This window comes from Piliocolobus tephrosceles, chromosome 2 (assembly GCF_002776525.5).
Source record: "Piliocolobus tephrosceles isolate RC106 chromosome 2, ASM277652v3, whole genome shotgun sequence".
Lineage (NCBI taxonomy): Eukaryota > Metazoa > Chordata > Mammalia > Primates > Cercopithecidae > Piliocolobus > Piliocolobus tephrosceles.
Window position 1 is genome coordinate 136,133,750 of NC_045435.1, and position 17,018 is coordinate 136,150,767.

The following is a 17,018-nucleotide window of genomic DNA, read 5'->3' on the forward strand; positions in this document are numbered from 1 at the left end:
ACACTCTAAGCAAGGCTTAAAATAAGGCCAAGGATAGATTAAGACAATTCCACGGTCAAACCTTTGCCCTTAAAACTGGTGTTTTTCTCTTAGTCTCCTTATGATTTTTGTTTTTATTTCCATACTGCTTTTCATGTTTTCTATTTTGCTATACAGGTTGTATTTCTTTTACCCTTCTTTAGTACTTTGGAAGGAAATATGACACATATATATATAAATTCTAGTAGTGGTCATATTAAGTTTTTCATAACCATTCTTTTCTTTCTTTCTTTTTCTTTTTAAGATACAGAGTCTCACTATGTTGCCCAGGCTGGAGTGTAGTAGCTCTTCACAGGCACAATCATAGTGCAGTCTAGCCTTGAACTTCTGGGCTCAACCAATCCTCCTGCCTCAGTCTCCTGAAGAGCTGGGACTACAGGTGTATGCCACCATACCCAGCTTCATAAGCATTCTTTAACCTATTTTTTTTGGTAGTCCTCAAAGGCATGATGGAATACTTTTTAAATCTTTTCTTTAATGATGAAGACAGGGCAAACTTTAACTTCCTCTGCCCCTCTATTCTGCTTTCCAATTTTTGCTATTATGATACACAGGCTATTGTTATTAATATTTTAATATTAGTATAATACTTAGATAATGTATGATGACTAATTCTTTTTAAAAATAATATGTGACTTTAATATTCAGTTATATAACCATGCTTAGAAATATTATTCATAGCAGCCAGGCACGGTGGCTCATGCCTGTAATCCCAGCACTTTGGGAGGCCGAGGTGGGTGGATCACAAGGTCAGGAGTTCCAGACCAGCCTGGCCAATATGGTGAAACCCCATCTCTCCAAAAAAAAATACAAAATTAACTGGGCATGGTGGCGGGTGCCTATAGTCCTAGCTACTCAGGAGGCTGAGCCTGGAGAATCACTTGAACCCGGGAGGCAGAGATTACAGTGAGCTGAAATTGTGCCACTGCACTCCAGCCTGGGCAACAAAGCAGACTCTGTCTTAAAAAAAAAAAAAAAAAAAAAGTATTATTCATAGCCGATTCTGGAGCTGGGACCAGGGTGAGATGAAAGAGACACTTGTCTTGAGTGCAAAATTCAAAAAGGTGTCAAAAGTTTCAGTAGTTAAGATGAAAAGATAAAGTTAAGTAGTTAAGATAAGTAGTTATGTTTTAATGCAATATTTTTAACCAAAATTAATGCAAAAACAATTGATAATGAACAAAATATCGAAAGTTTACATAAAGACAGTGTCTTAGCTTGGGCTGCTATTATAAACCACTGTAGACTGGGTGGCTTAAAGAACAACAATTTCTCAGTTTTGGAAGCTGGAAGTTTAAGATCCAGAGTCTAGTCTCCTAGGCCAAAAGTTTCTGGTGAGGGCTCTCTTCATGGCTTGGTGACAGCCGTCTTCTTGCTGTGTCCACACATGGCATTTCCTTGGTGTGTGAACCTGGAGGGCAACTGACCTCTGGTCTGTCTTCCTCTTCTTTCAGCACTCGTCTCTCTTCCTCTTTTTTCAGGGACACTAATCCAATTGGATCAGGACCCTACATTTTTTATGTCATTTAACTTTATTAATGTGAAGGCCCTTTCTCCAAACTTGGTCACGTTGGGGGTTAGGACTTCAACATATGAATCTTGAGGGGGTAACGTAGACATTCAGTCTGTAGCAGAGAGGATCTGATAGGATGGAGATGAGGGTGAAGTGAGGCTGAGTACTATAAGACTTTCTTCCTTTTTTCTTCCTTCCTTTGTCCCTTCGTTCCTTCCTTTCCCTCCTCTTCCCTTCTTTTCTTATTTCAATTTTAAAATATTGTGTTAAAATATAATTTACCTCAGCCAGGTATGGTGGTGCATACCTGTAGTCCCACTTATTTGAGAGGCCAAGGAAGGAGGATTTTTTGAGCCCAGGAGTTCAAGATTGTGGTGTGCAGTGATCACACCTGTAAGTAGCACTGTGTTCCAGCCTGGGCAGCATAGTGGGATCCTGTCTCTTAGAAAAAATTACACTTTATCTCGATTACTGATTTTCTTGATGCTTCCTTTTATTTTACACCTGAGGTGAATGTCTTACTTGCCTGACTGTAGTCCCAGCCCTGCTCAGCTCTGCGTTTAACTGGGTTCATTGCTTACTACCAGTTTTTTTCTGTTTTTTTTTTTTTTATGACTTCCCCATTTCTTGAGTTCTTAATTCTGATTCTTTTATTCATACATTGGGAAATGTTTTCAAGTTGTTTTTCCTGCAAGAAGAATCATTTCTGAGTCTCTGCGGTGCTGCTGAGAGGGCACATGGTGCGGAGTGTAAGAGTCTGGGCTGGGGAGCTCAGCTGCACGGGTTTTAATCTGGATTCTACCACTTACTAGTTCTTATTGCCTTTGTTTCTTCATCTGTCAGGTAGGCGTGGTAGTAATATGTACGTGCCTCATGGGTCACCATTAGGATTAGATGAGACAAAGCACAGAGAGTATGTACAACAGTACTTGGCACCTAGCAAGAGCTCAGTAAGTGCTGGCCATTCTTACCAAGGGAAAGACATTTTGGCTGGGGATGAATGTTATCCCCCAGCTCCCCAACCCACTCCAAATCTGTCGGTTTCTATTTACATTCTTCTATTTGCCTATTCATCTTTTGGCATTTAGTGTTGTCGCAAAATTCAAGACTGATTTTTTTTTTTTTTTTTTTTTTCCTTTAAGGCAGGTCTAGTTTTTCTGCTTTTGTGATTGGAAAATTTTTCTCTTGATTTTTGTTATTCAAAAAGTTGCCAAACTTCATAAACTAGGGATTCATTATACTATTCTACTTTTGTGCGTGTTTGGAATTTCAGTAATAAAAAGCCCGAGAAAATATCGGCAAGCTGCGATATTTAGATGTGCATTTTTTCCCATTGATTTTGCTGGAGTGTGGTGGCTCCTTTCAGCAGCCCCCACAGCTTTCTGTTCAGTTCAGGACATGTATTTATACTTACATTTTTGTCTGTCCATTGATATGGTCTCCCTCCTTCAGGAACATGGATCCTTTATCTCTTGGATCTCTGTTGTGCATCTTCTCTTTTTTTTTTTTTTTGAGATGGAGTCTTGCTCTGTCACCCAGGCTGGTGTGCAGTGGCACGATCTTGGCTCTCTACAACCTCTGCCTCCCGAGTTCAAGCAATTCTCATGCCTCAGCCTCCCAAATACCTGGGATTACAGGTGCGTGCCACCATGCCTGGATAATTTTTGTATTTTTAGTAGAGACAGGGTTTCCTCGTGTTGGCTAGGCTGGTCTCGACCTCCTGACCTCAGGTGATCTGCCCACTTCAGCCTCCCAAAGTGCTGGGATTACAGAAATGAGTCCCTGCACCCAGCTTTTCTCTATTGTTTTCTGCCTCATGATTGCCATCTGTGTCTTTTGCAACTGCACATAGGTAGAGCCTCCATATCTCAATACATTACTTATTTGACTTTCTGTAGTGTTGATCCCACTATTTCCTGTTCTCAGTTTTAATTTTAATTCTACTAATGTTGGTTTAGTTTTCTCATAATAATTCCTTGATGCATCCATTTCTCTTTTCACCTCAGCCTGTTTTCTTCTTCTGGTTTTCTGTTCTTGTTTCATAGACAAGCACATAGTGCTTTGTCCTATATTTATATGCTGAGGAAACACCTTTCCTGGTGTTTTCTCTAACACCTTGTTTTAGAAATTTTATATGTGTTCTTCCTCTTAGCCTTCTTTTTTTTTTTTTTTAATTGTACTTTAGTTCTAGGGTACATGTGCACAACGTGCAGGTTTGTTACACCCATCAACTCGTCAGCACCCATCAACTCATCATTTACATCAGGTATAACTCCCAATGCCATCCCTCCCCCCTCCCCACAATAGGCCCCAATGTGTGATGTTCCCCTTCTCATGTCCAAGTGTTCTCATTGTTCAATTCCCACCTATGAGTGAGAACATGCAGTGTTTGGTTTTCTGTTCTTGCGATAGTTTGCTGAGAATGATGGTTTCCAGCTGCATCCATGTCCCTACAAAGGACACGAACTCATCCTTTTTTATGGCTGCATAGTATTCCATGGTGTATGTATGCCACATTTTCTTAATCCAGTCTGTCACTGATGGACATTTGGTTTGATTCCAAGTCTTTGCTATTATAAATAGTGCCGCAATAAACATACATGTGCATGTGTCTTTATAGCAGCATGATTTATAATCCTTTGGGTATATACCCAGTAATGGGATGGCTGGGTCATATGGTATTTCTAGTTCTAGATCCTTGAGAAATCGCCACACTGTTTTCCACAATGGTTGAACTAGTTTACAATCCCACAAAGAGTGTAAAAATGTTCCTATTTCTCCATATCCTTTTCAACACCTGTTGTTTCCTGACTTTTTAATGATTGCCATTCTAACTCGTGTGAGATGGTATCTCATTGTGGTTTTGATTTGCATTTCTCTGATGGCCAGTGATGATGAGCATTTTTTCATGTGTCTGTTGGCTGTATGAATGTCTTCTTTTGAGAAGTGTCTGTTCATATCCTTTGCCCACTTTTTGATGGGGTTGTTTGTTTTTTCCTTGTAAGTTTGTTTGAGTTCTTTGTAGGTTCTGGATATTAGCCCTTTGTCAGATGAGTAGATTGCAAAAATGTTCTCCCATTCTGTAGGTTGCCTATTCACTCTGATGGTAGTTTCTTTTGCTGTGCAGAAGCTCTTTAGTTTAATTAGATCCCATTTGTCAATTTTGGCTTTTGTTGCCGTTGCTTTTGGTGTTTTAGACATGAAGTCCTTGCCCATGCCTATGTCCTGAATGGTATTACCTAGGTTTTCTTCTAGGGTTTTTATGGTTTTAGGTCTAACATTTAAGTCTTTAATCCATCTTGAATTAATTTTCGTATAAAGAGTAAGAACAGGATCCAGTTTCAGCTTTCTACTTATGGCTAGCCAATTTTCCCAGCACCATTAATTAAATAGGGAATCCTTTTTACAGATGGCTGTAGATGTGTGGTATTATTTCTGAGGGCTCTGTTCTGTTCCATTGGTCTATATCTCTGTTCTGGTACCAGTACCATGCTGTTTTGGTTACTGTAGCCTTGTGGTATAGTTTGAAGTCAGGTATTGTGATGCCTCCAGCAGATCTTTTTTGGTTCCATATGAACTTTAAAGCAGTTTTTTCCAATTCTGTGAAGAAAGTCATTGGTAGCTTAATGGGGACGGCATTGAATCTATAAATTACCTTGGGCAGTATGGCCATTATCATGATATTGATTTTTCCTATCCATGAGCATGGTATGTTCTTCCATTTGTTTGTGTCCTCTTTGATTTCACTGAGCAGTGGTTTGTAGTTCTCCTTGAAGAGGTCCTTCACATGCCTTGTAAATTGGATTCCTAGGTATTTTATTCTCTTTGAAGCTATTCTGAATGGGCGTTCATTCATGATTTGGCTCTCTGTTTGTCTGTTACTGGTGTATAAGAATGCTTGTGATTTTTGCACATTGATTTTGTATCCTGAGACTTTGCTGAAGTTGCTTATCAGCTTAAGGAGATTTTGGCTGAGATGATGGGATTTTCTAAGTATACAATCATGTCATCTGCAAACAGGGACAATTTGACTTCTTCTTTTCCTAACTGAATACCCTTGATTTCTTTCTCCTGCATGATTGCCCTAGCCAGAACTTCCGACACTATGTTGAATAGGAGTGGTGAGAGAGGGCATCCCTGTCTTGTGCCAGTTTTCAAAGGGAATGCTTCCAGTTTTTGCCCATTCAGTGTGATATTGGCCATGGGTTTGTCATGAATAGCTCTTATTATTTTGGGATACCATCCATCAATACCGAATTTATTGAGAGTTTTTAGCATGAAGGGCTGTTAAATTTTGTCAGAGGCCTTTTCTGCATCTATTGAGATGATCATGTGATTTTTGTCTTTGTTCTGTTTATATGCTGGATTACGTTTATTGATTTGTGTATGTTGAACCAGCCTTGCATCCCAGGGATGAAGCCCACTTGATCATGGTGGATAAGCTTTTTGATGTGCTGCTGAATTCAGTTTGCCAGTATTTTATTGAGGATTTTTGCATCGATGTTCATGAGGGATATTGGTCTAAAATTCTCTTTTTTTGTTGCGTCTCTGCTAGGCTTTGGTATCAGGATGATGTTGGCCTCATAAAATGAGTTAGGGAGGATTTTCTCTTTTTCTTTTGATTGGAATAGTTTCCGAAGGAGTGGTACCAGCTCCTCCTTGTACCTCTGGTGGAATTCGGCTGTGAATCCGTCTGGTCCTGGACTTTTTTTTGGTTCGTAGGCTATTAAATATTGCCTCAATTTCAGAGCCTGCTATTGGTCTATTCAGGAATTCAACTTCTTCCTGGTTTAGTCTTGGGAGAGTGTAAGTGTCCAGGAAATTATCCATTTCTTCTAGGTTTTCTGGTTTATTTGCATAGAGGTGTTTATAGTATTCTCTGATGGTAGTTTGTATTTCTGTGGGATCGGTGGTGATACCCCCATATCATTTTTTATTGCATCTATTTGATTCTTCTCTCTTTTCTTGTTTATTAGTCTTGCTAGCGGTCCATCAATTTTGTTGATCTTTTCAAAGAACCAGCTCCTGGATTCATTGATTTTTTTTTTTGAAGGGTTTTGTGTGTGTCTATCTCGTTCAGTTCTGCTCTGAACTTAGTTATGTCTTGCCTTCTGCTAGCTTTTGAATGTGTTTGCTCTTGCTTTTCTAGTTCTTTTAATTGTGATGTTAGGGTGTCAATTTTAGATCTTTCCAGCTTTCTCTTGTGGGCATTTAGTGCTATAAATTTCCCTCTACACACTGCTTTAAATGTGTCCCACAAATTCTGGTATGTTGTGTCTTTGTTCTTATTGGTTTCAAAGAACATCTTTATTTCTGCCTTCATTTCGTTATGTACCCAGTAGTCATTCAGGAGCAGGCTGTTCAGTTTCCATGTGGTTGAGCGGTTTTGATTGAGTTTCTTAGTCCTGAGTTCTAGTTTGATTGCACTGTGGTCTGAGAGACAGTTTGTTATAATTTCTGTTCTTTTACATTTGCTGAGGAGTGCTTTACTTCCAACTATGTGGTCCATTTTGGAATAAGTGTGATGTGGTGCTGAGAAGAATATATATTCTGTTGATTTGGGGTGGAGAGTTCTGTAGATGTCTATTAGGTCGGCTTGGTGCAGAGCCGAGTTCAATTCCTGGATCCTTGTTAACTTTCTGTCTCGTTGATCTGTCTGATGTTGACAGTGGGGTGTTAAAGTCTCCCATTATTATTGTATGGGAGTCTAAGTCTCTTTGTTAGTCTCTAAGAATGAATCTTAATGAATCTGGGTGCTCCTGTATTGCGTGCATATACATTTAGGATAGTTAGCTCTTCCTGTTGAATTGATCCCTTTACCATTATGTAATATCCTTCTTTGTCTCTTTTGATCTTTGATGGTTTAAAGTCTGTTTGATCAGAGACTAGGATTGCAACCGCTGCTTTTTTTTGTTTTCCATTTGCTTGGTAGATCTTCCTCCATCCCTTTATTTTGAGCCTATGTGTGTCTCTGCATGTGAGATGGGTCTCCTGAATATAGCAAACTGATGGGTCTTGACTCTTTATCCAATTTGCCAGTCTGTGTTTTAATTGGAGCATTTAGTCCATTTACATTTAAGGTTAATATTGTTATGTGTGAACTTGATCCTGTCATTGTGATATTAGCTGGTTATTTTGCTCCTTAGTTGATGCAGTTTCTTCCTAGCCTCGATGGTCTTTACATTTTGGCATGTTTTTGCAATGGCTGGTACCGGTTGTTCCTTTCCATGTTCAGTGCTTCCTTTAAGGTCTGTTGTAGGACAGGGCTGGTGGTGACAAAATCTCTAAGCATTTGCTTGTCTGTAAAGGATTTTATTTCTCTTTTACTTACGAAACTTAGTTTGGTTGGATATGAAATTCTGGGTTGAAAATTCTTTTCTTTAAGAATGTTGAATATTGGCCCCCACTCTCTTCTGGCTTACAGAGTTTCTGCCGAGAGATCTGCTGTTAATCTGATGGGCTTCCCTTTGTGGGTAACCTGACCTTTCTCTCTGGCTGTCCTTAACATTTTTTCCTTCATTTCAAGTTTGGTGAATCTGACAATTATGTGTCTCGGAGTTGCTCTTCTTGAGGAGTATCTTTGTGGCGTTCTCTGTATTTTCTGAATTTGAGTGTTGGCCTGCCTTACTAGGTTGGGGAAGTTCTCCTCGATGATATCCTAAAGAGTGTTTTCCAACTTGGTTCCATTTTCCCCCTCACTTTCAGACACACCAATCAGACTTACATTTGGTCTTTTCACACAATCCCATTTTTCTTGGAGGCTTTGTTCATTTCTTATTCCTCTTTTTTCTCTAGACTTCTCTTCTCGCTTCATTTCATTCATTTGATCTTCAGTCGCTGATACTCTTTCTTCCAGTTGATCGAGTTGGTTACTGAAGCTTGTGCATTTGTCACGTAATTCTCGTGTCATGGTTTTCATCTCTATCTGTTAGTTTATGGCCTTCTCTGCATTGATTATTCTAGTTATCCATTCTTCCATTCTTTTTTCAAGATACTTAGTTTCTTTGCACTGGGTACGTAGTTCCTCCTTCAGCTCTGAGAAGTTTGATCAACTGAAGCCTTCTTCTCTCAACCTGTCAAAATCATTCTCCGTACAGCTTTGGTCCATTGCTGGCGATGAGCTGTGTTCCTTTGGAGGGGGAGATGCACTCTGATTTTATGAATTTCCAGCTTTTCTGCCCTGCTTTTTCCCCATCTTTGTGATTTTATCTGCCTTTGGTCTTTGATGATGGTGACATACTGATGGGGTTTTGGTGTGGGTGTCCTTTCTGTTTGTTAATTTTCCTTCTAACAGTCAGGACCCTCAGCTGCAGGTCTTTTGGAGTTTGCTTGAGGTCCACTCCAGACCCTATTTGCCTGGGTATCAGCAGCGGAGGCTGCAGAAGGTAGAATATTGCTGAACAGCGAATGTTGCTGTCTGATTCATGCTCTGGAAACTTTGTTTCAGTGGTGTGCCCAGCCCTGTGAGGTGTGAGGTGTCAGTCTGCACCTAGTGGGGGATGTCTCCCAGTTAGGTTACTCAAGGGTCCGGGACCCACTTGAGTAGGCAGTCTGTCCGTTGTCAGATCTCAGCCTCCATGCTGGGAGACCCACTGCTCTCTTCAAAGCTGTCAGACAGGGTCATTTACATCTGCAGAGGTTTCTGCTGCTTTTTGATTAGCTATGCCCTGTCCCCAGAGGTGGAGTCTACAGAGGCAGGCAGGCATCCTTGAGCTGTGGTGGGCTCCACCCAGTTCGAGCTTCCTGGGGGCTTTGTTTACCTTTTTAAGCCTCAGCAATGGCGGGCGCCCTTCCCCCAGCCTTGCTGCTGCCTTACAGTTAGATCTCAGACTGCTGTGCTAGCAATGAGGGAGGCTCCGTGGGCGTGGGACCCTCTGGGCCAGGTGTGGGATAGAATCTCCTGTTGTGCCATTTGCTAAGACCCTTGGTAAAGCGCAGTATTAGGGTGGGAGTGACCCGATTTTCCAGGTGTTGTGTGTCTCAGTTTCCCTTGGCTAGGAAAAGGGATTCCCTTCCCCCTTGCGCTTCCCAGGTGCGGCGATGCCTTGCCCTGCTTCACCTCTCGCTGTTTGGGCTGCACCAGCTGACCAGCAGTGACTGTCCGACACGCCCCAGTGAGATGAACCCGGTACCTCAGTTGAAAATGCAGAAATCACCCGTCTTGTGTGTTGCTCGTGTTGGGAGCTGGAGGCTGGAGCTATTCCTATTCGGCCATCTTGCTCAGGATCTTTTTCCTCTTAGCCTTCTTGAGAATATTTTTTTCCCCAAGCTCTGTACAGTCCTTTTTGTTCACTCTATGTAAGAATATTTTTGCCTTCATCTCCAAGCGAGACAGGTCTATCCAGCCTCCTAAACCCATGATCATTTTTTAAAAGCAGCTGAACTGATATGAGATGGGCATCTCTCTCATGCACTGGCTGTTTGATGTTCTGAATCCATAGGGTCCACAGAAAGCTGTGCTCCCCAGCATGCATTGCCACCTTTCCTTGTCTTGTCCTGGTCTTTGTCTATCCCAAGATACAGCGTACCACTGCCAGTTCAAACTCTACTTCTTGCCCTCTTGTGCCCTAGGTTGCCGTATCTGGATAATGTTGGAATAGAGGGGAGGGAGGCACAGAGTTGAGGTATGGGAAGAATGGAGGGGACTTTGTCCTGATTGCCTAGGCAAACAGATGTCTTTTCTTCCCGCTAGTGTTTCGTTTTGTTTAAAGACAGTCTTACTGTGTTGCCTGGGCTGGAGTGCAGTGGCATGATCATGACTTACTGCCTCAAACTCCTGGGCTCAAGTGATCTTCCCACCTCAGCATTCCAAGTAGCTGGGACTACAGGCATGTACCACCATGCCTGGCTAGTTTGTTAATTTTTTGTAGAGACAGTGTCTCACTGTGTTGCCCAAACTTCTTTGTCTTTAAAAAGATTTCCTAACTGCTCTACAGGATGTTTACTGCTTGTGTAATAAAGCAAAGAATTTTAAAATAGCACCCCTATATCTATAGAACAACTGTTTGGAATTTTAGATCTGAATCCAGTTTGAGGTTTCGGAGGCAGGAATTGGTCAGCAGGAAAGGCAAGAGGTATCTGTCTGGCTTTCTTACGGCAGATTGTAGCGTCTTGATTCCTGGGTTGGTTTTCTTAGTTCAGCTCCATCTGCCTTGTTATTTGCAGACATTTCTCTCCAGTTCTGGTATTAGTGCATCTTTAGCCTTTGGTTTTAGTGTTGTGAGTTTTTACCTTTTACAAAACATGAAGTGCTGCTATATGGATGCTTTTTTTTTGCCATTAAGAAAAAATTGTAGTCAAAGACACATAACATAAAATGCATCACCCTGACCATTTTTATGTGTACATCTCAGTAGTGTTAAGTACATTCACATTGTTGTATAACCAATCTCCAAAACTCTTTTCATCTTGCAAAACTGGAGTTCTTTACCTTTTAAACGTTAACTCCCCATTCCCTCCCATCCACTTCCCAGCCCCCGGCAACCACCATTCTATTCTCTGTCTTTCTTTTGGCCATTTTTTATTTGTTAATTTTTAGGAGGCTGTGACGTGCACTCTTCTTAAAGTTTTCTATCTCTGATTTATTCAGCACATTCATATTGAGTGTACACTCTTTGCTAAACATGTTCGTGGTTCTGGGGACACTGCTGTGAGCAAGGGCGGAATTGTTCTTGTCCTCAAGGAGCTGAAGTTCCAGGGAGGAAAGAAAATCAACAAGTGAATGAGTGCGCTAGTGAGTTCAGACAATGCTAAGTCCTGGGAAGACAGCAAATGGCGATGCGACAGAGAGTGCCTTTGGGGTGCTATTTTGGCCAGGGAGGTCCCAGAAGGCCTTTCTGAGCGAGTGATATTTTAGCTGACCCCTGGATCTATACAGGATACTTCCTCCCCAATGTAGACGGACTGGAGGAACAGCCCTTTGGGAGGAAGGAACAGCATGCACAAACACTCTGAGACTGTCATGAACTTGGCACATTTGAGAAATGGAAAAATATACTGATGTGACTTGAGCATACTAAGCAACGGGGAGAAGAGAACAAAATGAGGCTGGGCAGGTCGTAGAGCAAAGCCAGGCAGCTTAGATTTTGTTCCAGTTGCAATGATAAGCCACTTGGGGCCTTTATTAATTTATTTATTTTGAAACAGGGTCTCTCACTGTCACCCAGGCTGGAGTGCAGTGGTGCAATCATGGCTCACTGTAGCCTCGACCTCCTGGGCTCAATATATCCTGCCACTTTAGCCTCTCAAGTAGCTGGGACTATAGGTGCATGTCACCATGCCCTGCTAATTTTTGTATTTTCTGTAGAGACAGGGTTTTGCCGTGTTCCCCAGGCTGGACTTCCTGGGTTCAAGTGATTTACCCGCCTCAGCCGGGATCCCGAAGTGCTGGAGTTACAGGTGTAGGCCACTGTATCTGGCCCACTTGAGGCTTTTAACAGTAGAGTTATGTGACCTAACACTTGACGTTCAAAAAGATTTTTGCATAAAAATACACTTGAGTTGGCTAATACTGCATACAGCAGCATACAGATGCATAAGCACCGCACATACACGGTCTCTTCATCTGCCTCTGACAACCAGATTCCCCTGGGGATACGCCGGGAAAGTCTGGGATACCTGTAGACTTTTCTTTGAGTCATTCTAATGGAAAGGCTGACAGATAGTGTTGCTTTATGGATGGAACATCTGAGACCCTGAAATGTTGAATTGTAGTTCATGAGTCATTCTCTACTTTAGCCTAATTTTTCTTTATCATTTATTCTTGCTCTTAGACTTAGAACAGAATCTACAGAGTGTCAGTCAGCTAAGCTTGAGACTTATCTATTGTTTGTTACCTTTTTTGGAGACAGGGTCTTGCATTGTCACCAAGGCTGGAGTGTGGTGGCGTGATTTGGGCTTGCTGCGGCCTTGACCTCCTTGGCTCAATAGATCCTCCCACCTCAGCTACCCAAGTAGCTGGGACTCCAGGCTTGTGTCACCACACCTGGCTTATTTTAATATTTTTTGTAGGGATAGGGTTTCGCCTTGTTGCTGTGGGGTTGATCTCCAACTCCTGGGCTCAAGCGATCCTCCTGCCTCAGCCTCCCAAAGTGCTGGGATTATAGGCATGAGCCTCTGTGCCCACTGAGACCTATTTATTTGAATGGCAGAATTGCTATGGGGTAAAGAAATCCACCTCTGCCAACATGGCACTTGTATGCGTATGTAACAAACCTGCACATTGTGCACACGTACCCTAAAACTGAAAGTATTAAAAAAAAAAAAAATCCACCTCTGGTTACTCCTGTTTCTATTAGTAGGTGTATAAAATATTCTACAATAATATGTGACCCTTAAAAAAACATTAGAGTAAAAATCTCTTCCCCTCCTCCCACAGGGAGTTGGTGGAGGATTCGAAAAATGGCTTTTGGTTTACCGGACTGCCATTTGTAAAAGTGTTTCTTGCTCGACTGGAATGAGTACCTGTGTCCTTGGTGATGGGGCTTCCTGACATCTGCCACACCAAGCCATGTCTGAGGGCAGGGGTGGCATCCTGTGCTCACACTGCAGGCATCTTTTCTGAGCCATGGCCATTGTGTCACTTGGAATTCAAACCCCCATTTTGAGCAGTCTGTTTTTGATAGAATCTGACTTTTCATTGTGAATATTTAGAAATTTTTTAAAAGTTAAACAAAACAAGAAAAACACGTTTATCTGGCTTTGGTAAATAGCAATTGTTTTTGTCCACTGTTGGGGAGTGAAACAACCTGTGATGATTCTGATCTTGATATTACACAGAAACTAGTTCCTAAACAGATGATCAGAATCTGCACTTGGTACTTCATTCAAAACAAGCCCTCTGTATTTTACATCATGCCCTTTTCAAGCAGGTCTCTTCAGACAGTGGGTACGAATATTTCATGAGCTATAGATGTTTAATTTGGAAAATACTTGGCATCATTCTAGGTCTTTATTTCAGAAAACATCCTGGGATGGCACGGGCCCAAGTCACATTCCACAGAGCAGCTGAAAAATGGGACACTTGGCTCTTTGCCATCAGCCAGTGCCAACATAACCTGGGCCATTTTACCAAACTCCACTGAAGATGAACAAACCTCACAGCCAGAGCCAGAGGTAAGCGTGCAGTCCTCTCAGTGCATTCATGGCTTGTGTTATCGCTTGTTCAGAAATACAGTAATTATATTTGTAACTTGCTCATCTCTTTGTTTCAAGAGGAGACAAATTAAAAAATGGAAGAATTGCCTGGAGAGACAAAATCAGCTATGTGCATGCCCGGCACTTCTCTTGTTCTTGTGTCTGGCAGCTGCTATGGGTGAACTGTGATCCTACGAATGAGGAATCTCCTATTTTCATTGAAATAGGAGTCATTTTCACTTCAAGTGGGAGAAATTCTAACAGACCCATTAACATGATGCCTATTGACATGATGGGAGCAGTTACAATATATTATGTCGCTCCCCTGAATAATTGCTTTTTCGTGTGGTTCCTGCTAATACAAGCTCTTGCCTCACATGCTCGACTCCTGCATGCTCCTGAGCCAGGCCGGGATCCGTGGGGCCATGGCTAACACTCCTTTTGGGCACTGAGCTGCAGCCCAGGTTCAGGCTGCTGAGGATATGCACTGCCTCGTCAGGAGAGCGGTCCTTGCACATCCTGGTGACCAACCAGGCTCCAACAGGCTTCATGGACTTTCTGTCATCTGCCCTCGGCTGGGCTCTCCTAACTCTGCCTCTAAGTGGCAGCTGGAGGGGAGCGAAATGCAGTGTCTCCTTTTGTCAATATTATTTTGCGTCCTGAGTCCATTTTTGTTTCTCTCGTTCTTTTGATGCACATGACATAGTCTTGATACAGTCTTTTCAACTGGGCAGAGGCCTCCTTTAACCATGCGTTAGAGGTTGTTCTTCATTTCCATTGAAATCATTTTCACCTGAAAATTGTAAACACTCACAAAATCTATTTGATAAGGTTGAAAGCCCCAAAGCAGTGTCTTTGATCAAATGGTTTTGGTTATCAATGGCAATTTTTCTCCAAGCAGCATAGGATTATTTTCTTGGACAGTGATGTAGTAGCATAGCTCTCGTAAAGTCAGATTAGACTGCCTACAGATATTTCATAGGCATCTTTAAGGGGCTTTAGAAGGGTATGAAGTGAATAGTGGCTGTGGATTTTTGAAAGGCATTTGCTCTGTATGTACAAGGAGTATCAGGGTCTAGAAACCCATGCAGCTGATGTGCAAGTGAATTAGAAGGTAAGTTGGCGACCATGTGAATGGTAGAGAAGTGAGTTATTAGATCTTTAGTGATCATTTTTTAGATCCTTATTTCTAGCAGCATTCTTGGGCAAAACCTAACTTACTTATTACGGCTCGTACTATTTCTGACTTTGTAAATCCTCTTTAGTGTTTCTTCCGTGTTTTTCTGATAGGTGTTCCGTCTGACCCCCAAGGTTTGAGGCCAGGTCTGTTGTTTTTTACACAAAGTTGTTGCCCACTTTACCTCACCAGTCAGTAGCATTGGCAAAAAAAATTAGCATATGATTATCTGTAAGAAATAACTAACTCCTGGCCGGGTGCAGTGGCTCATACCTGTAATCCCAGCACATTGGTAGGCTGAGGCCGGTGGATCACGAGGTCAGAAGTTCGAGACCAGCCTGACCAACATGGTGAAACCCCATCTCTACTAAAAATACAAAAATTAGCCGGGCGTAGTGGCACACACCTGTAATCCCAGCTACTCAGGAGGCTGAGGCAGGAGAATCGCTTGAACACGGGAGCAGAGGCTGCAGTGAGCCAAGATCACGCCATTGCACACCAGCCTGGGCGACAGAACAAGGCACCATCTCCAAAAAATAACTAATTCCCAAGTTCAACTTTAAAAATAATATATCCTGAAGAAGAAGAACTAGCCAGAGCTTTTTTCATTAAGGTAGGGAGACAGTCATTCATTTCTAGTTGTCATTTTTTTTTCCTTAATTGTTTTGTCAGAGCAAGGTAAGATTTTGTTTGATTCCATGTAGCAGGGAAGGTCTTATGGAGTAGAATGGTGTTTTGGTGGTTTTCTGAGAAGGGAGAATTGTTTACAAAGACTGCCCTCATTTTTTCCAGTGAGTGCTATGGCAGATGATTCTCAAAATCCAAACAACTAGTAGAGCTTGGACACTATTTTTCTTCTTAGGCTATTGTGCCTTGCCACATTTTTTTTGTCTTAATAGTTCAAAAAACTAGCGACATCCACACAATAGTTTTTCTGTCAGAAAAAAAAAAAATGTTGCTATTGCCTCCTTTCTGTACATTGTGGAGGAATAGCTTCTATGTAGAATGAAGTGAAATTCCTAAAGGTTAAAAATGCCTTATGAGCACGTCCTTAATGCTTTTGATCTAGAAAATATAGTTACTTATGTGAGTGGTCGTTGGGAAACTAACTTTCAGAATTGTGGTTATTAGGGTCATGTAGCTAAATTAACTATTGTCTTCTGGTTTACTGTTTAGAACATGTTAGGTTTTTGGGGGGATAAGTCGGATACCAAAGGTAGCTCCCCTCTGCTGGTTCTGGCTTCCCATAAAATAACCTACATCTGAAACAGTAATGCATTTTGAAGCTTAGTCTGTTCAATTCCCAGCAGAATAAAAGCTCAAAGAGCTGTATGTGTTTAATACATGAGTTAGAAGAGAGCTGTGATCGGCTCTGTTATAAAATGTAGTAATCTTATCATTTTATTCTGCTGGGGCTAGAACTAACTAAATGTGAAAATGAAATATTCTTCCATAATGAAATGAGTTAGGATCTTGGTTTTACCTATTAGTAGAACAATTTTTCTATGAAAAACACCATCTAAAATGTAAGTCTAGATGGAAAAAGGTTTACAGTGTGTCGCTTCATCATGTATGCCTTACTTTAGGACAGGAAGGATGGTGATTGGAGTAGAGACTGTGGACCGAGCTCTCTTGACTTTTTCTTTTCTTTGAGATTTTTTTTTTTTTCTTCTCTGTTGCCAGGCTACAGTGCAGTGGCACGATCGATCTCAGCTCACTGCAACCTCCACCTCCCGGGTTCAAGCGATTCTCATGCCTCAGCCTCCTGAGTAGCTGGGATTACAGGCACGTACCACCACACCCAGCTAATTTTTGTATTTTTAGTAGAGACGGGGTTTCACCATGTTGACCAGGATGATCTCGATCTCCTGACCTCGTGATCTGCCCGCCTTGACCTCCCAAAGTGTTGGGATTACAGGCGTGAGCCACCAAGACTGGCCACTCTCTTAACTTTCTTTCTATTTTCTTGATTGGAGAGATTGGAAACCTAACGGCTATATGTTGCAGACTTTCTTACAGTCGGATTTCTGAACACGTTACAGGGAGATGCATTTGTGTGAGATTTGGAAGACCAAGTTCTTCTGTTCATGCTGCTGGCAGGCAGTGGCATGGAGGTTGGAGTGTTGAGAGGCAGCTGTGGTGGCCACACTCATA

General features: G+C 41.8%; 1 protein-coding gene across 4 annotated transcripts in view; it reads left to right on the forward strand.

Annotated features, from left to right (window-relative positions):
- Positions 1-17,018, forward strand: part of OSBPL10 (oxysterol binding protein like 10) — a 331,661-nt gene that overhangs the window by 246,976 nt on the left and 67,667 nt on the right. For all 4 annotated transcript variants that reach the window (XM_023192295.1, XM_023192297.1, XM_023192294.1 and 1 more), the window contains one exon: positions 13,512-13,666. In XM_023192295.1, coding sequence (XP_023048063.1) covers positions 13,512-13,666 — 155 coding nt within the window. The remainder of the gene's footprint in view (positions 1-13,511; positions 13,667-17,018) is intronic.